Genomic DNA, 23,484 nt, shown 5'->3' with positions numbered 1-23,484 from the left:
CACATGAAAGTTTATTTTTGATTGTACTGCCAACGCCAGCTTTAACACAACAGCAACACGTTTTAGCCATTTTGCATTTAAGCGAGTTTCATGAAAACTCACCAACTGCATGTTATGCTTGTTAATCTCAAGCAAAAACAATTTTGACAGGGTCTATGCTTATTCAGTGCTTCAGTCCAAACATTTCTCATTTCACTAACTACCCTTTACTCCTAATTAATATAATAATTTCTACTCAATAGATCCATGGTCTTTGAATAACATTTTCTAGTTGCTGAGAAATGCAAAATTTTTAATCTATTCAATAAAAATTGGACAGATTCGAAGTACCTAAAGGTTTCAAGACACTGGTATTACAGATGGTAAAACAGAAATAAATGGGCATCTTCTAGCTACCACATTCTAATGACTTTCATTCTAACTGATGACAAATACTCCACATTCAAGTTAAGCATCTGCACTCACTGCAGCTTAAGTTACCGTTAGAGATTTCTGAAGCAATATTTTGTATCAAATTTTGTCTTGGGAAGCAAAATCCCATGGAATTTGCAGCAAACATGCAAAAGTCACTGAACGTATACTCTAAACACATCTTCACACCCGAAATCTCTCTCTTTTGTCAAGCATTCTGAGGTTGGGGCACAGAGATACAAAAAAGGATGAGGTACTACTAAAAAGCTTGCAATGCTCTTGAAAACTTGCTCCCTATCTCTTTCCACATTTGTAATCTATGAATTATAAAACCCAGTATTTTTAAAGTGTTGCAAGTCACACACATGAAAATACAGATTTATTTTTTTTAAAGTGAAAAACCAATAACACAATTACATTAGTCTCAGGGAAAGGGATAACAAATTAAAAGTGCCTGAGTTGTAGCATAAGAGCTTGTATTTCTAAACATTACTGAGACAGCCAAGCTACTTGTACCTTAGTATCTCAATGCTCAGCCATTAAATCTTTGAGAGAGATTTTAAAAAGGAGGTGCTCAAACTTACTAAGTATTCTAACTCTGTCCCATGAGTTACAATTCTCCGTCCCTCATTTATTTGATAAAGCATCACACTGCCATCACAGCAATTACTCGCCAATGAGCATCAAAAAATCAGAAGCTGGTGTGACCACTGTAGTTTTCTGCCCCAAAGAAGGCAGAGGTATCAAAAAATATTACTATTATTTGTCTTCTGGGGACACCAAAACCTAAGTGCCTGAAACTAAGATACCTTCTGCAGACAATGAGGTATGCTCTGCAGACACCTTCCTTCTCTTTCTAATATCCAGAACATGACCATGTAATTTCAGTAGAAAACCTTACAGCACATGGGAGTTACATGCAAGGTAGTCTGCTGAATTTATTGTACAGTATAACACTACCATGCCCCTTAAGTCTAACATGCAATTTAGGACATATGATCTGGAATATCCTAATTGCTTATACAGCTACTGAGCTGAATTTAAGGCAGGCCAAACAGCTGAAATGCAGTGAGAAAAATTATAACCTTACTGCTGTACTGTTTGGTATTATGACCTTATTAAGCTTTAATGCACTTTGAAACCATATATATACTTCAAGAAAATGTAGTGAACAGAAGTATTTATTGCTAAAATGGATTTGTTCAACTGGACAGAGGAACAATCAGCATTCTTATAAAACTATATTCACAGCAGAGACCTATTCAAGGAGAAAAAAATAATATTAGTCAATCCCAAAAGTACATGGGAACACAAAAAAACATTTTTTCCAGTGCAAACCCTAAAGGGGAATACACAATGTACTGCACTCCACGCTCGCTCTGTTCTCTTCAGCAGACCCACAGCTGAAATGTACATGATAACCCTATAAGGAGAACTTAAATTAGTTGCTCAATCATATGAAGGAAAGAGATAGACACAGAAAAAGTACAATGGCGTTATGTACGCAGATAACAACAAAACAGCGCCAAAATCTGACTTCTGAGTCTTCTGGTCTTTACAGCATTCAGTTTATTGAAATCACGTATACTGGAATAGTAAGAGTAACTTTAATTCTAACTTACCTACTGAACTTTCTGTGAACACTGTTAAGGTCTGTCCTCCCACACTTTGCAAAAGAAATGGATGTTCCCTTGGTGCACTGACTGAAGCAGGTTTTCCTCCAATATCATTGATGCTTGCAAGCTCTTCATTCAAAGTAAATGACACCTAACAGTCACAATTACCACAGTGTTACTAAACAGACTCAATTACACAGCTTTATGAGTTATGGGGAAACAAAAAGAGAGAAAACACAAGTAGTATAACACATTTTCATTTCAAAAACATAAAGAGTGGGCTAAGAGTCTTACTATATTGATCTCTTGTTGAAATACAGAATTCAAAGCTTTCATGTACTTAATAAAATCTATTCATCTTTTAAAAAATTGTAAATTACTTCTCCCTAAGTCAGAGAACAATTTGATTTTACTTATTAAAACATAAGGCATAATAGGTTTTCAGACATTGTTCAGTATGAGTGCTTTAAAACGTTTCACACAGCCAGCTGAGTCCCAGAAAAAGTGCTAATGTACTACAACAAGTGTTATTAGTCCGGAGACTCCTGAATTGCATGCAGCCCAGGAGAGGTTCAAATATGGCTCCTTTGCTATGTTTACATTGCATGCCCAGTACAGGAGCTGAGGAGGTACTGGAGAGACTGGGTAACCAAAATCCCTAGCCACAGGACACAGCAAGAAACCAGAATAGGGATATTTAAGACTGGCACTGCATGCTTTTCCTGTAGGTCCTGCTTGGCCTCATTCTGCCATGAAGCAACAGGGGCCCCGGGAAGCCACCCGTTCTCATGGACTGCAAAATGAGCTTTGTGGCTCTCATCAATATAAAGATTTTGGTGTGGGGCTCACAAAATTAGGAATGTTGGCTCGTATTCCAGCCTAGAAGAGTCCAATCAAACATCCAAACCTCCAGTAGAACTCTCTTTACTTATTCTAAAGGGAGTTTGGCCAGGTGATCAAATGTCAAATGCAGCTTGCTTCCCTGCAATCTTTTTGTCCACAGTTTCTTCCAATTCAGTGACAGACCTACGTGGTAGTTGAAGTAATTCTAACTAACACAACTTCCCTTACCTCCTGTAAAAGATATAGGAAGTTACTATCATTCACTAAGGCTGCTAATAAAAGCAGTTACCTTTGCATGCAGAAAAACCTTCAAGTTGCTTTATATTTAGTAGGACCAAATTCCAAATATAAGACAGAATACATTCTGAAGTTGCAACCCTCCATCTCCACCTTCTTTTGCTTTATCATCACCCTCCTTAGCTCTCAGACAGCCTTTTGCACTAACACATCTCAAAATGTTTGGAGAGAAGATCGCTACTACGATTGCTGCTTACAGATGGGTAAACAAACTTAGGGAACAAGGAGACCTGATGAAAGTCCCCCAGTAAATCTATGGGCAGAGCTACGAACAGAATTCTCTCCTCCTGATTCTGTGGTACAATGCTTCATTACAGGTGTAACAAAAAATAGGTGACATTAGAAACCAGCATGTTCTAAACAATTTTTAGAATTCAAAACATAACACATTCACAGCCTTTGTATTTAGTAATTACTTACTTCTGTTCTTCCTTGATTTCTGCAAAAGAAAATATTTAATGTTTTAGTTTCCATAATCTAATTGCACAAGTTTAGCTTTCCTCATAAAAAAGCAAATTCAAATTCTAGTTTTGTTACTCATCTTCACTCCTGAGCTGCTCAAATTTTTTTGTTATGCTGATGCCCAAGAATAAATGGGAAAAGCCACCAGGTGAGAACAGAAGCAGCAAGATAGCACATATAGGTTAAAGAACATTCTCCAGTTAGATGTGCATATTTCTTGAGTTTAAGAAATCAAACATCATGTAAAGGGATACAGCCACTCCCCAGTATAATTCCATATAATTTATATTCATATCACTATACAAGCAAGTACCATTCAGGTATTGGAGAAATATGCACAGTGTTTGCAAGAAATAGGATTATGTATTATAAGAGGTGCAACATAATCTATTTTACTGCAGATAACTTCTAAGAACTGCAACCAATAAAGGTACAGTAACGGCTTACTTGGCAATCCTTAGTTTTCCCACTTCACCTCTTCCTGAAGCTTTACTCCACTGTTGTGACAAGTATTTGGGGACCTAAGAAAAGAAGACAGATTTCAAGAAAAGCAGATTTTAAAATTCTATATAAATTGTGTATGTGTATATAATTTAAATGCTTTACCCTGACCACTTCAGAATACAGTATGAGCTAAATATAGTAGACAATATAGAATCATAGAATGGGTTGGGTCGGAATGGACCTTTAAAGGTCATCTAATGCAATCCCCCTGCAGTGAACAGGGACATCTTCAACTCGATCAGGTTGCTCAGAGCCCCGTCCAACCTGACCTTGAATGTTTCCAGGGATGGGGCATCTGCTTCTCTGGATAACCTGTGCCAGTGACTCAGCACCCTCATCATACCACTAAAAAGCCTGTTCCCTTCTTTCTTATAAGCCTCCTTTAGGTACTGGGAGGCTGCTATAAGGTCTCCCCGGAGCCTTCTCTTCTCCAGGCTGAACCAACCCGACTCTCTCAGCCTGTCTTTGTAGCTGACGTGTTCCATCCCTCTGATTGTTTTCGTGTCCCTCCTCCGGACCCGCTCCAACAGGTCCCCGTCTGTCCCGCGCTGAGGACCCCAGAGCTGGACGCAGGACCGCAGGTGGGCTCTCACCCGATGGAGGCAGAGGGGCAGAATCCCCTCCCTCGACCTGCTGCCCACGCTGCTGGGGATGCAGCCCAGGACACGGGCGGCTCGTGCCCGGCTTTTCATCCCCCGGTACCCCCAAGTCCTTCTCGGCAGGGCTGCTCTCAATCCCCTCATCCCCCAGCCTGTGTTGATACTGGGGGTTGCCCTGACCCAGCGGCAGGACCCTGCACTTGGCCTTGTTGAACCTCATGAATTTCACATGGGCCCACTTCTCAAGTTGTTATATATATATATTCTGTTAGGTAGAGCAAAGACAATAATGTAGCAATAATAGCTTGAATCTCAAATACTACTATGCAATCATGAAAAGCAAAAAAAGCATCAGCATCATATTCTTAAGCTAATGAGTCCCAGTAATTTTATCAGGTAAAACTATATTTTTAAATATTTATTTGAAATTATCAACTCTCTGGGAAAAAAAACAAAACAAAACAACCAAACAACCACAATGATGAGAAGTTAGGTAATTACAACTCAGAGACCAAACAAGTGCTGTGAAGGGAAGGCTTAGAGTTTGGGAACCTCAGACACATTAGGCAGCAAACTGCAGCCTTACTCCCACCAGATGTCCAACAGCAGAACTACCCTAGGCAGATCTGCCTCCCATCACTCATTCCCACCCCTCCACTGTACTGGGAAAAGTCTTTGTGCAGCTGGTCAGTATATAGAAAGAGCAGACTGATCTGGCTGGGAGGTGTGGGGGAATTTTACGTTTTAGCTGTGCTGATTTTGTATTTAGCGGGTATTTAGAAGAACCAAACCAGCTCCCCAACCCATTTCTCCGAACGGCTGCACAAAGCAGAGGTCAGTGCAGGGACAGGAACAAGCAGCCCTGCTTAACCAGATACATCCAAGGAATAAAAGCTGCTCCAGTGATGCTGACTCACCTACACACAAATTCCTTCGGTTTCAAAGGGTTTGGTATCTGCAGCATTGGGTGACCTGTGCTCATGATGGGCAGTAAAGGTGCCTATGTAACCAACCAACAAGCTGGAAGCTGGCTTTCCAAGTGGACCTGTTTTTCCCCTTTTCCCATCAATGTAGTATAAGCTGAAATCACAGGCTGCCTCTCCACTCCCTGGCCAAAAAAAGTACCAGCTAGCTACTGCCAGGTAAACGACCCCAATAGCTGGCACTTCCACAGCCAGCCTCAACACCTTGCTGCTGCCGCAGGGCCAGGCTCCTCGGAGTCCCAGATGTGTCCCAGATGTGACGATGCACACACACCTGTATGCAGCAGCAACAGCACTTCCTTTTTCTGGAGATAGTAATGCCAGGAGAATGTGTTCAGCACTCAGCAGAGTTACTCTGGTTCTCCTTAAAGGCCAGGCAAGCTTAAAGATGACAAACATCTATTCTGTGAAATCAAAAGGTTAAGTGTTTCTTTTGATATATGATGCTATCGCTGATGAACACCTATAAATCTGAACAGTTGTCTGAGTGCACAGTTCCTCAGGACTTCAAAAGGTGACCTGCGCTGGTGGCTGCCACTGCCCTGCCCCAGAGATGAGCTCCCAGCTCAGCCAGTATGTCCATGCACCCAGCCTTGGTGAGGCACTTCAAGCTGCTCAGTTTAGCCCCAGGGCAACGAGGAACTTCTCTACCTTCCCTGCTCCACCGCATGGCATCAGTTCTAGTCAGGTCGACCTTTCCTTGCAAGAAGCCAACTCAATCAGTTATAAGCGCAGAGTGCAATGTTTTGCAGATCACATGGATTTGCAGCTTTTTTCCCCACCATTCAGGAATTAACAACTGTCTTTTCTATTACGGCTTTTTATAAAGACTGAACATGACACATTAGTACGACAAACGTGAGATTGGAGCACTTGGCCCCCTACACACAAGCTATTAGATGTAGAAGTACTGCGGCACATCAAGAGGTGGAATACAGAGGTGAGGCAATAAGGACAATCTCATATCTGACTATTTAAAACTAACTGTAAGATGTTCAAGTGATATGGAAATTACAGATTTTTTTCAAAAGCAAATAGCTGAAACCAGTCTAATAAAAGCTACTACTTCCTAGAAACCCCTTTCTTTCTAATAAGGATGCAGCAGTCACCGGGAGAACATAATCTTAAAGACCTCCAGTAGTCTCAGTGTCTAGCAAAACAGTGACTTCCTAAAGGAATAATCATTTACTTTTCCAACACCATGTACTAAAGAAGTATTCTGATACAGGAATTTTATATCTTTTTTCTTCATGTGTTCATGACACATCAGGACAATTCTACATTCTTTAATTTTGCAGCAATGTTCTTTACTGGTACAGCAAAGTTTATTCTGGCTCACACAGTCCACAGCTACTGAAAACATCTGTGCCCACATAGTAAAATGGTGTGAGACACAGCCAGTGAGAAACGTACTAAGCTATGCACGTGGCATTTTCTGTTTCAAGCAGCAAAGAGGCACTTTGTAGTCTGATTTTGTCTTGCATAGAATAAAACTAAGCCAAGTTTCACTGCACAGCTGAGGAGGCGAAGAGCCTGTTCCAGGAACCTGCTGACAAACAGCAACCTGTTCTTACAAAAAACCCCGCAAACCTCTTGGTACTGGTGCTTAGCACTTTCCTTTAGTCTCACAGCACCCCATGAAGTACTGTGAAATAGCTAGAAAATCCAGATGTCCTCCAACTGCTCAGCCAAACTAAACGTCAGTCCAGGTTTTCATGAAGTCCTAACATGGGGTCAAAAATGCCACAAATGCATAACAGAAAGCCATGAATTGGCACAATCTATTGATATATATTTTTTCCACAGTCTTCAAAGGGGTAATTTTCTACAGAGGATTTCATGCCAGATCAGATATAATTCTCTTTCTAAAGCCAAGATAAATGCTATGACATGCCCCAGCTGACTCAATAGAAGTATTATTATGTGCTCGCACCTAATCTGTATCTAATTTACATTGCCAGGTAATAAGGTAGACATACATTCAGTATGAGTGGACAAGGAGTGAAGGACTCTCATGCTGTTAAAATCACTGACTTGCTGTATAATATCATCAGACAGGGAATTTATTCAGATTAAGAGGTTGCAGATCAATCATACTTCTTTCAGCTGCATGGGAAACAGTCTCAGAGTGCAATTAATCATCTTTCTGTTGGCCTATCCACACTCAAGGGCTATGCAGAGGAAAAAAAAAGGGTTATGAAGGCCTGTGATCAAAGCATTACTTCTAGCTATACACAGATACTTTAGTTAAAACCGGATGGTACTCTCAAAACCACATGCTAAACTCTGTAGCTCCATGCTAATGGCATAAGCAATCACAGGAAAGATTAAATAAAGTCTTACACACTGTAGACATCTTAATTTGCCACTTCCTTTAACTTGAGCATAATAAAAGTTTAACTTACGGAGAACAGTCAGTTTTCAAACTCTTATACTCCTTGAAAGAACATACAGAAAACAAAAGCAACCTACTTTTACAGAGCAGAAAGAATTTTCGAAGATCCCACAGCAGGATTTTGAAAAATACATACCCACAGAAAGATTGACTTGTGGACAGAGTACCTGCCATACCGAAAGGTTACTGAACATTTTTAAGACAAGTGGCCTTTATTCTGGGATTTGTAGGTAAGAGCACTCTTCTCTCCAAAAAACCCATACAATTTAATCATGAGAAGAAATCTGACGTACTAAGTAGCATCACTTCAAGACCTCTTCACACTGCTGTTTTCTTCCTGCTACTCACATCACACAAACACCCGGGCTCCAGCACATGAGGAACCTGCAGGTAGTGTACAACACAAGGGCCCCTGCTCCACGCATCTTTCAGCTTATTCACAGCTTCCTATCTGCCTTTAGAACAAAACACACAAGCAGCTCCTATCTGTAATAAACTACTTCCAATCTTCTGTATGAAATTAAATTAGCTCTTCTCTATATAGCAATCCATATGCAGTACATACATCAGAAACTGAATAAGGCTGATGTCAGGCTCTATGTTTTCATTTTCCTTTGAACATACAAAAAAGACATTATGTAAAGATATCCTCTTTCTAAATATAGATCAACGCAGCAGATTAAGTAAAAACAAACAACCACCCAGGGAACAAGAAATTAACAAATCTAACTGCTAACACTAAATGGGCTTCACTTTACCACAAGTACATAACGAATACTTCTTATAATATTTCCCTATCTTAGCTTTCACTGAAAACACAGGAAAAATTATTCCAGTTGCTTTCTGGGTTGGGTTTGTACTAAAGTGACTCACTTGATTTCTGGTACCTCCTCTTACTGCTCATGCTCCTAAAATACTCATCACTACCTTTTTTATTGCCTGTTAAGTAGTCTCTCTAGAATACTTCCTGTGCTAGCATAATACATGCTAAAGGGAAATTAAATAAGCCAGGTTTTTTATTCCAGCAGAACTGATGGCTCTCTCCCTCAAAGGAAGGATAAATTCAGCCTCGTTATCCTAGCTAGTGAAGATAAAAAGTAAAGGTGCTACACACTGTCATGCCTCTGAGCATTGAAGGTCTTAGTAACAAGGACAGTTGTTTCCAAGTTCAAGTCCAAAGGAATTCAAAGGATAAAATTCTGCACATCCCTTGCTATGGTCTATCAATGTTAGCAACTTTGTACTATTTTTTTTAATTATCATTATACAGGAAGACAGACAAATTATAAGTTCAGACCACATGCATGAAGGATTACATTAACATTTAGTTGGAAGACTAAGCATTCCTTTTACTCCGATTTTCTCATTAAACCAGGCAGCACTCTGTGCTCACAGAGTGGCATCAACTGTAAGCATAGATGTGCCCGAAAATTCATGACTTGCTTCAAGAAATATCGAATTGTATCAGAGCAAGTTCAGTGTCCTGTCTCCAAATGCAGCCAACAGTGGATACTTCAGGAAGAACAGGAGAACATAAGAAGAAAAGGTATTTCCCCAGCATGCTCTTCTAATTTCTAGGATCTTTTGGTCAGCAGTCTTGGGGTATGGAAGCATGTTAATTTTTAATCTCTCAATCCAATTTTCTTGCCTGAATTTGTCTAATGGCTTTTTGAGCTTCTGCAAAGTTTTGACATTGACAACAAGTTCCAAAATTTAACTATGTATTGTGCAAAACAGTACCTGCTTTGTTTGCTCCGAGCCCCATCAGATGAATTAATGACACACCCCTAATTCTTGTGTCAAACTGGCTCTTCCCTATTCACCTTTGCCTATTCACTTCTTCCTTATCCACCTGTGACATTACTCATTACTTCAGACCTCTAGATGATTTCCTAATCAAACATCTTGCCAGCCTGAAAGGTAACAATGTATTTAGGAGTTCCCTCCACAGCCACCATTCCTTGTTCCCCAGATCATCCCTGGTGCTCTCATCTGTCCTGTTTCTGGGTCCACTGTATACCTGCCACGATGGGGAGGATGAGACCAGAACTACACACGGTATTCAGGATACAGGCAATATGATGGCACAACAATATTTTCTCTTTTGTTCTCTGTATCTTTCGTATTTATGCCCAATGTTGAATCTGCTCATTTGACGTGACATTCTTATAGAGTTATCTACATCTACTGAAAACCTGAACCTCCTCCTGAATGACAACAACCAGCAGAGACCCAATCGCCGTGTAATTAGGATATCTGCATGTCAGATTAATTTTTCAACGCTGAATTTCATCTGCTACTTTATCATCCTGTCACTCAGCATATCATGATATACTCCTGCAGCTTTCTGTTGTTAGCTTTCGCTTTTACTGTCCTGGATAAGCTATTACAATTAGAGCACTACACAGCATTCGTTACGGTTTCATGAAACCAGACATTTGGGTGTCAGTACGAAAGAGGAAGCCAGATGCAGTGACCTACCCACCACCAGAAATTCTGCACAGCAAAGCAAGTCTGAAATTCCCCACCATTTTCAAGGGCCACAGTAAGATCACAGGGGCTACAATAAGATCATAGGGGCCACAATAAGATGTTTTGCTAGCTGAAGTATCACAGTATCACATCCCCTCACCACGCAGAACCCCATCCCCACAAGTTCCTTCAAGTTGATGTTCTGAGCCTATTCCCTCCGTCCCTAAAGGAGGAAGAGGAGGAGGCTGCTGTTTCTCCCCAGACAGAACAAATAGAGGTCTAGAAAAACAGGGACACATCCACAGGGGACTAGAAGGGGGGCAGGTCACATATTCCCCCACTGGCTGTGAGTCTCCTCTTTCCTGAGCCCATGCTTGCTGTTGTCAGCAGAAGCAGCCAAGCTATCTTGATAAAAGACCCTTCACAGAACAGATTTGAGACGCAGGCAGTGGCAACCGAGTTCGCAGCAGCAGATGTGAGCGTGGCCTTGCACCAGGCAGGTGCCTGGGTTCGACTTGACGATCTTTACATCTTTTCATAGCGCCTTCACCACAGCTGTGCTTCTCTAGCACCAAGCTGAGCTGTAGTGACAAGACATGGGCGTTTATTTTCCTTGGTTTTGTTTGGGGGGGGAGGTTTGGTGGTTTTGTTTGTTGGTTTTTTTTTTTTTTTTACCAGGACATGAATTTGGGAGCACTCAAACTTTCTCCAACTCGCAGAGTTTCGGGAAAATAAAAGCCACGCTACCGCGCCCGTCAAGCCGAGGGCAGCTCCCAGGTAGCCCAATTTCCCCTCCCGTGTATCATTTACCCCAGCAGCTAGCCGGGCAAACGCCACACGTCGTTGCTCGCCCACCCACCCCGCACCCACGAGAAGGGAAACGGGGACACCGGCTGCCCGCGGGCACCGGCCAAGCCCCGCCGCGGGCCTGCTCCCCTTCCCCAACGCCTCAGGCACGGCCCCGCTCCGCGCTACCGCCCGGCCTCTACCCCGGGACCCGCCACCGCCACCCCGGGCACGGCGGAGCGGGGACGGGAGGGAAGGCCCGGCCGCCACAGGCCGGTCCCGGGGACCAGCACCGGCGGCTTTCTCACCTTCACCAGCCACATGCCCGTGTTCTGTTTGGCCCCGGTGAGGTCCAGCTCGCCCTTCTCGCTCATGGCGGGGCCGAAGCGGAGGACGGGCCGAGCGGGTTGGGGAACACCGGGCCGCTCTTCCTGCTCCCCCGGCCGCTGTACCCGCCCGGACCCGTACGGCAGCGCACCGCGCCGCCGGGAGACGGTGGCCCGCGGTGGACAAACCTCCTCCGTTGGCGGAGAGCGGCCGGATGGCGGGCCGGCGCTGAGGGAAGGACGCGGGTTCGAGTCCCCGCCCCGGCGGGGCAGCGGGCAGGGGAGGGCCTCGACATGGCGGCCACAAAAAAGTTATTCTGTCCCTGTAGGGGAAGGGTTGGGCCGGCGTGCTGGAGGACGGCAGCAGCGGGCAAAATGATCTAGAGAACCTGGAGGAGCCGCCTGGGGAGAGGAGGCGCCGCCATGACAGCGCTCAGCAGCGTGGGCGGGAAATGGCGTCTGGGGAGCAGCTCCAGGGAAAGGGGTCAAAGCATCACAGTGCGCCCAAACGTCACAAAAAGTGAGGGGAAAAAGAGCAGGTGAATCGCTGACCGTGATAAAAAGTGAAGAATTAGGCTTAGCTTTCCGCAGAGTTACCTCATGGTGAAGCGTTGGAACGGGCTGTCCGACGATGGGATGGCGTCTCAGGTGCTGAAAATGTCTTAAGTCAGGAGAGAGCAAGCGTCTGCCAGCTCTGCTTTGAGACGGGGTATCGGGCTTAGATAACCTCTCCAAGTCCCTGTTTTATGACTCTGTCCTTATCGCTAGGGAAGTTTTCCTAACATCTAGTCTGTTTCCCTTCTTGCAGTTTAAACTCATTATTTCTCTTCTATCCATTGTGAACACGGAAAGCATCTTATTACTTCCTTTTCTGCAGTTTTACTTTATCCCTTCACTGAGGTGTATGCCTGTGGTTTGTCTCCACTTACACTAAACAACCCCAGTTTATTCGAATCTGCCTCATAGGTCGTATTTTCTAGACCTCCGTTGCTCTCTGAATTCTCCCCAGTACAGGTTTACATCCTCCTTGAAGTCTGGCTGCACAGCAGTGAAGGTCATACTCCTTCTGAGACTGCACCAGCAGCAAGCAGAGAATATTTCTGGTACAATATGCAAGACATTGCTTATCTGGTTTGCAGAAAATGATCTCAGTATTACATCTCGGATATGATAGTCTGTCGTTCTAATTATAGGCAAGCATCTAGGTAACCAAGGAGGGCAATGCTTTTATGCATATCTGAAGCAACAACAGCTAACACTGAACTATTCTGATTAGGATTAATTACATTTAAAAATGACTTTTGTTTTTACATTGGAATCGTACTTGCCTGCAGAACTCAGCTGGGAGGGTGGGTGAAGCTTACACTGTTAATCAGCTTCCACTAAAAATTCAGATTTCATTGAGACAACCTTTCACAGACACAGTGGAGGCATCTCCTCAAATGTTAACAAAAATGGAAGCAGATGCATCTCAACAGTGGTAAAACCGGCCACCATTCCTGGGACTGTGCTACCCCCAAACATTATAGGTCTAAGACCCTTAGGTTTTGTTCACCTGGAAAAAGGGTGGATCTACACAGACAAACACCACCGCTTTAGTGTGCTTTTGGGTCCTACTCCACTGATTCTCTGTGCTGTACATAGGAGAGTTTGTTCCTGGGGTCTCTCTGAGAATAAGCCAGTGAATTGCCTCTAAGTGAAACCCAGAGGCACGGCTGGATATCCAAGAAGGTACGGATGCAGCCGTATCCCACCTCCCTCTCTCTACCCAGCGTGGTCCTCCAGCATAACTCCAACAATCACTGCCCCCTCAACCGCAGCCAATTTTTCAGGATACGTGCTGTTCCTCACCCTGCTATAAAACAACTTGGTGATGGGCCTGGCAGAAATGAGGGGCTCAGTGATATGATCTTCCTAGAATCACAAGGTCACAGAATGGGTTGGGTTGGAAGGGACCTTCAAAGATCATCTAGTTCCAAACCCCCTGCCATGGGCAGGGACACCTTCCACTAGACCAGGTTGCTCCAAGCCCCATCCAACCTGCCCTTGAACACTGCCAGGGATGGGGCAGCCACAGCCTCTCTGGGCAACCTGTGCCAGTGCCTCGCCACCCTCACAGAGAAGAACTTCTTCCTTACATCTAATGTAAATCTACCCTCTTTCAGTTTAAAGCCATTACCCCTTGTCCTGTCACTACATGCCCTTGTAAAAAGTCCCTCTCCAGCTTTCTTGTAGTCCCCCTTTAGGTACTGGGGGGCTGCTATAAGGTCTCCCCAGAGCCTTCTCTTCTCCAGGCTGAACAACCCCAATTCTCTCAGCCTTTCTCCATACAGAGGTGCTCCAGCCCTCTGACCATTTTCCTGTCCCTCCTCTGGACCCGCTCCAACAGGTCCATGTCTGTCCTGTGCTGAGGACCCCAGAGCTGGACACGGTACTCCAGGTGGGATCTCAAATTTTCCCCTGGGATAAACATTGAATTAATGACAAAGTTGTCCCTCTGCCACCGCTCCCAGCTCAGTCTGTGTGCTCAGATCACACCCGCCACCGCTTTTAAAAAAGGAAAAAGCGGTGGAATGGGTGTTTCTAACAGGAGTGATGTTTTCAGCGAGGCAGCATCACGGCGCGTTCGGAGGAGCCGGCACTCTGCCGGACAGGCGATGGACGGAGAGGAGCTCTGCTTGCAAGCAGCCCAGCTGCAGGTGACACCTTGGGACACCTGAGAGAAGGAACCCACGAGGAGCCATCACTCCTATTCCAGGTGTAAATGACAATAGCAAAAACCTCTGTAAAAGCCTGGCAATTGGGATGGCTCAGCTGGCAACCAGGAGGGGAAGGCGGCCAGGCAGAGATCTCTCCTGGCTCCCTCCAGGCAGCCTCTCCAGACCCGTTTCCATGGAAACTGAATTTAAAGGGACAACAAGCTGGAAAAGAGCTCATTTTCATTAATTCCTCATTTAAAATCTCAACCTTCTGTTTGCCAGGGACACATTTAGCGCCACGGAGGAGGATCCGGGGGCCAGCTGCTGAACAGCAGAGCTGTGCGTTAGTCACCCATTTTCTTCTTGCTTGCACAGAAGCAGATGTTGTGTCTGAGGAGATGGGTGGCCAAATTCAGACTTGCACAACCTTTCCCTCTTTTCCCCCCACCCCATCCAACTAGGTGAGATGAAGAGGCTGCAGTGTTGTCGGCAGCTGCACGTGGTTTCTCTTCACCGGTTTTAGGAACGGGCTAATCGCTGCAGCCTCACGGTGCTGGCTGAAAACCAGCGCAGCAGAAGATGCAAAAGGCCTGATTGCTGACCTGTTGAAGCTGATGGGATTTTTGCCATCGGGAACTCACGTGCTTCCCTCAAAGCCCATTGAGGATGAGGGGAGATTGTGCTCCTGGGAGCTGGTAGTGGTCTCAGCCAAGAGGTCAATGATGGACACCATTGGACAAGTTTCACTGAAAACACTTCTTGGCTATCAAATGGAGTTTTTAGGGGAAAAAGACCTACTGGCAAAGTGAATTGCACTTGAGAGTGCTCGAACCACTCAGCTGTATCCTCTATGGGGAAAACCTGCTTTATTTTTGGGTAGCACTAAAGCGTGGCACCTGGGAAAGGTCTTCAGCTCCTGGCACGGTGTGAACATCTCCCCAGGGACAGCACTCACGCATGTGCTGGTCACTGCTTCGTGACTCACTGGTTTCCACTGGAGAGAAGGGGACTTAGACGTGCAGGCAGAGAGCTGGGCAGTGAGCCTGGAGGCCACGTGCTTTCTTCTCCTGAGCCCCCCTAATAGCACCAAACTGAGGAACCCCCACAAGACAGCTCTTGAAGATGTCAGGATTCCTTTGCCCCAGCCTTACGGATTTTAGCTGCAAGATGATTCAACATAGTTCTTATTGCCTGCCTGGCGAGAAGAAGTCATGGGATAACATTGTTTTAGAAACCTTGGAGGTTTTGATGAAAACTACATTTTTTCTGTATTTTTCCTGGTGCAGGGAGACTGCTGGGGAAGTGAAGCAGGCTTTGTAGAAAGGAAATAAAATAGAGCACATGATTATTAGTGTGTTATGAGCTAATACAACACAGAGATCTATATTGCTCTATTGTCCCCAAACCTTCCACATTGGGTAAAACAGCAGATGACAAACAGTTTTCATACACTAGATCAGACAAATCAGCTATAATCACACTAAACTGCAAGCACTGAATTATATGAAGCAGGTGGATCCCAACCTGTGTTTCAGTTTATAAGCAAAGCAGAGTGCTTGCATGGAATTTTAACAAGAACAAAATTTCCCTACTCCAGGTGCATGACAACAGAGAAGAAGATCATTGCTTTGAGTGATGGAAAAACAGTCACAGCCACCTCTGGCTCCTTTTCACTGCTCTGCCAGCAATGAGTTTGCAGACCCCCTGTCTTTAATACTTTCCACATGGTTGATGAGGAGGAGAAGTGTGTATCTGGCACAAGGCGAGGAGGAGAGGGACTGCAGCTCCTGGCTCTGGTCCTGTGAAATCACATTAAATGCACAAAAGCCCCTTCCTACCTGAACTGCTGCTGTGACTTTGCTGCTCTGGGACTCCAGATGTGTCACAGGGGTCCAACCGTGGGCTCTCCCTGCAGGAAAAACCATGCCACTGGGCCACAGGCTCCCCTTCTCGTGAAAGGCATTGGGGCACAGCCAGCAAGCCCGCATCCCATCACGATGCTCGTGTGGCTGGGGACACGGAGGGGTAGGAAGAGTTTGGGAGAGGCCACGAGGCTGCCCAGGTCGTGCTGGCCACCTGGCTGGCCCGAGAGCCGGGCAGCTCTAAAATCCAGAGGCCACGACCTCCTTCCTCTGGCCAGATGCAGCTTGGCCATCTCGCAGCCCAGAGGCTTGGCTATCTAAGACTAAAGCATTCAGTTAGATTCATGCGGATAGAAGACCTCGTTTTGGTGATTTCTCACTCCTCCTCACAGTGGGTGTCCTCGGGGACGGCTGGAGCACCCTACTCCTTTTCTGGCTGCCGGTGCTGAGCAGGTTGCAGGAGCACCACCTCCCTGAGTCACACTTCACATTTGATGGGAGCCCTTGGCATTTGCAAGCGATTCCTGGTAGGTTTGGGATGTTTCCTCATCTCTCGGTTCCCAGGTTTCCAGAAAGTATTTCACTGGGAAACGGTGATGCCCCAGAAACCTGGTTTCACCTCTCCTCTTCTCTGTGGATGGGGTGACCCCCCCAGTCTGTTTTCTAGCATTTCCATGTGCTGGAGGAGCTGAGTGCTGCCCACACCTGGATGCTCCCTGAGTTCAGCTGTGTATCATACACCTCCATAGGGTCAAAACCTTTGGGTCAGGAGCTAGAGATGAGATTTCTGCCGGGCACAAAGGGAAGCTCCTGCAGAAGCTGACTTTCACTTGGGAGCATTGAGCCAGGAAGGAGACTATTCCACCAATAGCTAATGCTCTGACTTCATTCATTCCTGTCAGCCAGCCTCCTCATTAACAAATGAAGGTGAGCAGGGCACTCATTTTGGAAGAGGAAAACTGGTGGAGTGAGATTGTTACAGAGCTGCTTGTCCTACTCCGTTACAAGTACTGCACAGCATCAGCAGAGCTCCGCTGGCCAGCGAGGGTCTCTCCTATAGCCTGAATATCTGATTTTTCAGCCAGCAAAGAATCCATGGCTTCACAAGCGTGCAAGAAATAAATCTCAAAACTACCATTAACACTTGAACTGCCAGGGCAAGCAGACAGCAAACCTTTGCCATCTTCAACTGTCATGCATCATTCTCTTACCTGCACTGCAGATGGTCTATGTAACCTGGAAAAAGAGAGGAAATAATCTGCAAAGGGGCAAAAAACATCTGGGCAGAGCATGGTCATTGATTTTGGAATAAGAGAAAAGAAAACCTCTGTAGCTTATTCCTCAAACAGAGCATGGGCCATCAAGCTGCATGTCTAGTTCCTCTGGCAGCAAAGGATTCTCAGTGTGCCTTTTTAAGGCCAAAATATATGTTGCAGCCGTTGTGTTTTCAGACTGCCTTTGAGCAATACATTAATAACAGACTTGTTCACCCCAAGCTGTTCTGTCAGTGCACAACCATCAAGTTCACGGCAGAGCTCCCATTTCAGTAGAAGCTAGGCAGTATGAAACCTTAACCATCACACTTCTGCCCAAAAACACAGCTCAAAACCCCAGTTCTGATCAGAAGGCAATCTTCATTCATTAATTAATCCTTTTTAATTCTTTCTAGATGTTTACAGCCACACATATTTATGTATGGTATGCATTGGAGAACACCTAGTTTTCAGGTTAGTGGAATCGCAGCTGTGCTTACAATTTCACCCATACCGTGTCTTCCAGCACATTAACAACGTGCAGTGAGTTTGAATGTAGGCAGCTTGGCCTCTTGTTTGTTTGGATTTTCACCATATCAAGGAAGGGACAAAAAAAAGGAGAGAATTGAAAGATGCAGCTGCAAAATTTTTTTTAAAAAAGGAAGAAGACACTTGTCAGGGAATTTCAGAGATACTTGATCTGAACCTAATTTAAAATAATTTCTTAAAAAGTGACCATAAAATTGACATTATGTCTTTAACTCCAGGTCCCTTTTGCCTCTCTCTGGCATAAAAAGGTATTAGCTAGCATTTTTCACTAGTGTGTCTCAAGAAGGGGTTTTAAGCATGCAACATTTTTAACCCAGTAATAGTACAAAGGTAACGTAAACTCTGAGAAGCTTGTTGCTTTCTAAAGTGCCTTTTCATTGTAGGTGAGTAGAAGATGTTACATAGAACTGAGTACTACCTGTTCTCCAGTCCTCCACTCCTTCACCTTTTTTCTGATCCTTGAGTTTTCTTTGGTGGTGTACTACCTCAGCACAAAAGGTCAGCAGTACCTACAGTCACTCATTTCCTGGACTTTCTGCTAAGGATTTGGTGAAAAACGAGGGATTTTCTGTTCAGCTACCAAAAAAAAAAAAAAAAAATGTTTTCAATGGATTTATTTCCCTTGTGTTATAATTAAACAAATGTGATTATATGCCAGTGATATTTCCATAATTATGTAGGTATAGACAACACACAGTTGCCAAGGTATGTTACCAATATATAAATTATCTCCTAATGGACTGTTGTTTTGCAGAGGGAGCTTTCCAATGATGGTAGGAGAAGACTGTGTGACTAAGCTGAGGTAAAACAACATTAGTGACCAGAAGAACAAATCTAGAAGGTTACTAAAGAAAAACAGGACGCTTCTGTTGGGAAGCCAGTCAGCCTGTTGCCGAGGGGTTGCACCGTTTGAACATGTATAGGACTAGCTGACAACCTCCTGCAGCTGCCCACAGTTGAAAAACATAGGCAGATATATACAATTTTGAGATCGTGTATATATATATATATAAATGAGATAAAGGCACCTAGTTTGTGGGTGCCACTGCTTCAGAAGTGATCACTCGGGTCCCCTGCAATGCCACATATTTAAGCGCCATCGTTAGAGGAAACAAACCACATGTATTTGCATCCAACCTCGTACCCCACCCTTGCACCTGGTTGCAGCTCAGCCACCGCCGTGCCTCCCAACAAACTCTCGATGAGATAATTAACTGGAGACATCAGACGCTTCTGCTTCATTACCGCTGCGAACTGCCTGCAGGTTCCCTCCAAAGCCTTTCCACCTAATGGCCTTTACTGCCAGCTCTCTTTTTTCCCTAAGTGCCAATTGTTGGCTCTTCTCTAAAACAGTGCTAATGATCTAATAAATATGATTATATGAGAGTGGTTTGTCTCCTCACTGCATAAGATAACAATGCTACCGTGGACCAGAGCAAAATACATTATTTTTGCCACCAAGAAGGGCTTTCAGACTAAACTGAAATGAATAAACTGGAATGATTAGAAAGTGTTACAGACCTACAACTGGATTGCATTTTACTAGATTTCTCTCGATGGATGAGGTTAAATAAGGTCTGGAATTTTGCCTCCTAGTTAATTATTCTGAGTTAAACGTGAAAGAAGAACAGAAACAGGATTTCAGTCAGTGGGAGGAAAATATGCAGAAGAGGAACAGAGGGCAACAGCAAATAAAACCAGTGAGGACAACAAGATCCAACAAGAACATGGGTGCCAAAGGGTGGTGAGAGGGGCAGGGACTGCAGCGAACCCTGACAGCCTCTTGTTGCTTCGTTTTATCTTCTGGCAAATGGCACGTGGGGCTAGGAGAAAGAAATACAATGATTCTGGGATTATTTATCATCAGAGGCCATTTCCTCATAGTCTGTTTCTTGCTGAAAACCACAGGCTTATCACTGAGAATGATTTCTCCTGGAAACCGAGCTTTTGGCAGCAGCAGCCCTCAAATCCGCACTTGCAGCTTGCAGGATACGTCCACCTCCCTCCAGAAGCTCACACGCTGTTTCACATAACGCTTGTCATTTCTGGAGACTCAACGTGATCAGGAGTTCAACTCTTTGCTTCTTATACTCTTAAAGATGAATCACTGAAGCTTTATCTAACAAAGCTGAATGTTATCTTCTTTCTTAAAGTTACCAGAAGAAAAAAAAAACCATAAATAACAAAAAGCCATCTCTGACTGCAATGAGATTTCCCTTCAGAGCCTGCAATATTTTCGCTAGCTTTGCAAACCTCATCCCGTTACTGCTCCCTGCCCTAAGTCTCGCAGGACCTTTCCTCCTTTCACCCTCCGGATTATGGTGGTTCTCATTGCTGTCCTGTGGATTCAAGATCTTGGCCCTCATTTTATCATGTTACTTAATTGGACTCCTTTTTAACATGCATAGTTGCCTTCACTTAAATAACCTTCCTGGCTGTTACAGCTTTTTCAAGGCTTTACCGTTATATTCTTATTCTTACGCGTACACCTTAAAACCTCCCCGTCTCTTGTGCAGCACCAGTGCTACATCAATCACATATAACATTATCCTTTCAGTATTCTTATTAGCAGAGCATTTGCCTAATCTGCCCTTCTGCAGTCTAGGGCTCAGAGCCCCTCAGCAAATTAGCAGTGTCTTGCTACACTGTTCTTCAAGAAATTGTATTTCCGCCCCTCCCGGTCTGCCTTGCCTTGCGCTGCAGATCTGGTTCATGCCTGCACGGCGCATTACCTAGTTATTTCTTAGAGAACAAATGGAACATAATCCACTTAGAAACACCCCGATAAGAGCTACAACATGTCTCCTACCTTCAACATCTCTGCTTCTAATTTACTGATTTGCTGTTAAAGATTTGCTGTCGCTGCCGACTCTGACTCAGCCGTCTCACAAATAAAGACCAAAGAACAACGCTGGCCCCGGCTGAGCTTCTCGCTCACCTCGCCATCCCTGCTGTGCATCACCAGCACCTCCGATGGCCCCTGCCTCCCGCTGAAGATCCTAACACTTTTGATCAGGGATTGAGACAGCAACGACCTGCAGCCAGCCATAGGCTTTACCCTCATTTGCTGGCGTGTCACGCTAGGCAATAACATCTCCCTAAGAGCACCGTGGTTAAACTACCTGAACGTGGAGATCTTCCGCAGTGAGGGAGAAGGCATCGTTCTGGCAGTTCTAGGAATAATGAATTCTGATTTCTCATCTGCTTGCGTCTCTCGCTTGGCTGACTTTGAGTCTTGGACAGGCTTTTCCCCCCATCATTAAATTTTAAATATTAATACTACATTAACAGCTATACATTACTTTTCAACATGTGGAGGGTTAAACTGAAAAAGGGAAGGATTTAAGGATTTTCTCACCATGTGGAGAGGTGAGTGGCAGAGCTGAGATTAAATTTTTGGGACTTGCCTTCCTTGCCCTTTTGTTCTGATCTCAGTGACATACAACCATTCTTCTGCTGAAGAAAACCCAGACATAGGAAGTCCCTTGTACCTGCCAGACCGTCGTGGGTTTTCTAGGCATATGGAGTCCATTACAGAGAGGAGCCCACTGCTGTGTTAGAAATGTGAACTACACAAAATCATCGAGGTGACTGCTCAATAAAACTCAGCTTTTGAAAATCAAGGCAGGTCATGCTAAGTGTCCGCATGTCTCGATGAGTTGTAGGTTTGGCGTGACGTCCATTTTGAGCACTTGTGGGTCATGGCATTTTCCCTCTTGTAAAACATTATTGATTGAACCACAGTTACGATTTTGATGAGGGACTTTGAACTGGCCGTTGGAGTAGCAGGCAAATTCACACAGAGGGAAGCAAACGTAAGAAGAATGGGTAGCAATTTCCTTTGGGCCAGATGTGTGCTTATCTGACATGTTTGTGCATAACAAAAGGTCTGGATATTAAACCATCTGTTGCCTCTGCTGTGGGATGGTGCAAATTATTTCTGACAGCCGTTCAGAGGTGCTTCAGTTAAGCCCCCAAAACCATGCAGCCCTTCACTAGAAAATCTTCTGGTTTTTTGCAAACATTGTGGTACTTCCCTAGGCTCAGAAATCATTGACAACCTGTCAAAGATAAGAGTTGGCGTCGAAGTCTCCACACTAATAATTACTCCTCTAACCTGCTAGAGGAAGTGCCAGATATTCACCTTCCTCTCAGGAAATGTGAAATCTCTGGCAGCTAGTAACATCTTTTTAACATATTTACAGCAATTGTCCATTCTGACCCTCTCCAGAAATGTAGCTTCTGTAAGCTGCTTTTGAGAGCGCTGGGAGAGCGCTGGCTGGTAGCAGATTCCCGTTCTTTCACTGTTGTTAGTCTGTACTTGTAAACAGTGACCCAAAATAGAAACATGAGTGTTGTTTGAACAGCTAATATTTGCTATGAAGAAAGCGGCTCCACAACCAGGGGCAGATCCCCCAGCCTCTGCTCAAGTGAGTCATCTCTCCGCACACACGAGGTGCTGTCAAGTTCAATAAACCCGTCTGTGCAAGGCTCAAGGATCAGACTCATCGCCCTCCTGTCATCTGTGGCATGGGGACAAAGATGCGGATGGCTTTTGCGTTGCTGAGCCTCTGCGTATTTGTGCACGTGTTTGTGAATCTACTCTTAGTGGGGGAGAGCGTGCGTGGGAAGAATGTAAAAAAGGTGAAAATCAACACAAAATTAAAAGGCATCTTCCTCCACCTAAACACACTCCACTGAAGTTGACGTGCTGTCGCAGGAGGTATGGCATTGCATATAAAAACACTTCCTTGAAAGAGTCATTAAAATTGCAAAGTCAAGTAGCCAAAGGTTAAAAGAGGCCAAAATTTAGGCAGCCCACACAGCATTATTTCTGGACATCTATGTTTCTGCATTATAACAGACCCTTGAATGTCATGATTACATAGCATTTAGCTTGTTTTCCTATGGGAAGGAGGCCCTTGTGGTCATGCTGTCTGTGTAGGTGTACATCTGCTTGACAGTTGTCCCCTCCCTAGCTTTTGAAACCATCCACCAGTTTCAACCAAATATCAAAGATATTATACTGCCATAAATATATGGAAAATGGAGGTCCAACTGAGGAATGCTAGAGATCCAGTGAGAAAGAGTGAGCAGTGTAAACCCAGCCCTTGCTAGACACCTAAAGAAGCCACCTGAGGGAGGAGATGCTAAAAATACTCCAGGTATGAGAAAAGCCTCAGCTTTATTACACACTTGGCCACAGTCAAGGTTTACCTCCTCGGCTGGTTCTCTGAATGGAATAAATACGTATTGCGGTGATACTCCTTCAGATACTCCTTCAGAATGGGATAAATACATGTTGTGGTGATACCACCCTGCAGGCTGGGTACCCGCCGGTCCCAGAGCTCCTCGCTCTTCTGCACAGCCCAGCCCCACGCGGTCAGCTCTTCCCATGGGAGCATCGCTACAGCGTTGGCTTAGCCC

The 23,484-nt window shown here is 44.6% G+C and overlaps 1 protein-coding gene across 2 annotated transcripts in view; it reads right to left on the bottom strand.

Annotated features, from left to right (window-relative positions):
* The window catches only part of GTF2F2 (general transcription factor IIF subunit 2), a 90,042-nt gene extending 78,140 nt beyond the window's left edge, over window positions 1-11,902 (bottom strand). The window contains exons 1-4 of one of the 2 annotated variants that reach the window (XM_075046177.1): window positions 11,677-11,902; window positions 4,077-4,150; window positions 3,588-3,606; window positions 2,034-2,178 (exon numbers count right to left, since the gene is read on the bottom strand). In XM_075046177.1, coding sequence (XP_074902278.1) covers window positions 2,034-2,178; window positions 3,588-3,606; window positions 4,077-4,150; window positions 11,677-11,742 — 304 coding nt within the window. In that variant the 5' untranslated portion in view covers window positions 11,743-11,902. The remainder of the gene's footprint in view (window positions 1-2,033; window positions 2,179-3,587; window positions 3,607-4,076; window positions 4,151-11,676) is intronic. The other variant, XM_075046176.1, reaches the window with a different exon arrangement.
* Window positions 11,903-23,484: the final 11,582 nt, after the last annotated feature.

Source organism: Buteo buteo, chromosome 14, assembly GCF_964188355.1.
Source record: "Buteo buteo chromosome 14, bButBut1.hap1.1, whole genome shotgun sequence".
Taxonomy (NCBI): domain Eukaryota; kingdom Metazoa; phylum Chordata; class Aves; order Accipitriformes; family Accipitridae; genus Buteo; species Buteo buteo.
Note: the sequence above shows the minus strand (reverse complement) of the source record. Positions and strands in the feature narration are given on the sequence as shown.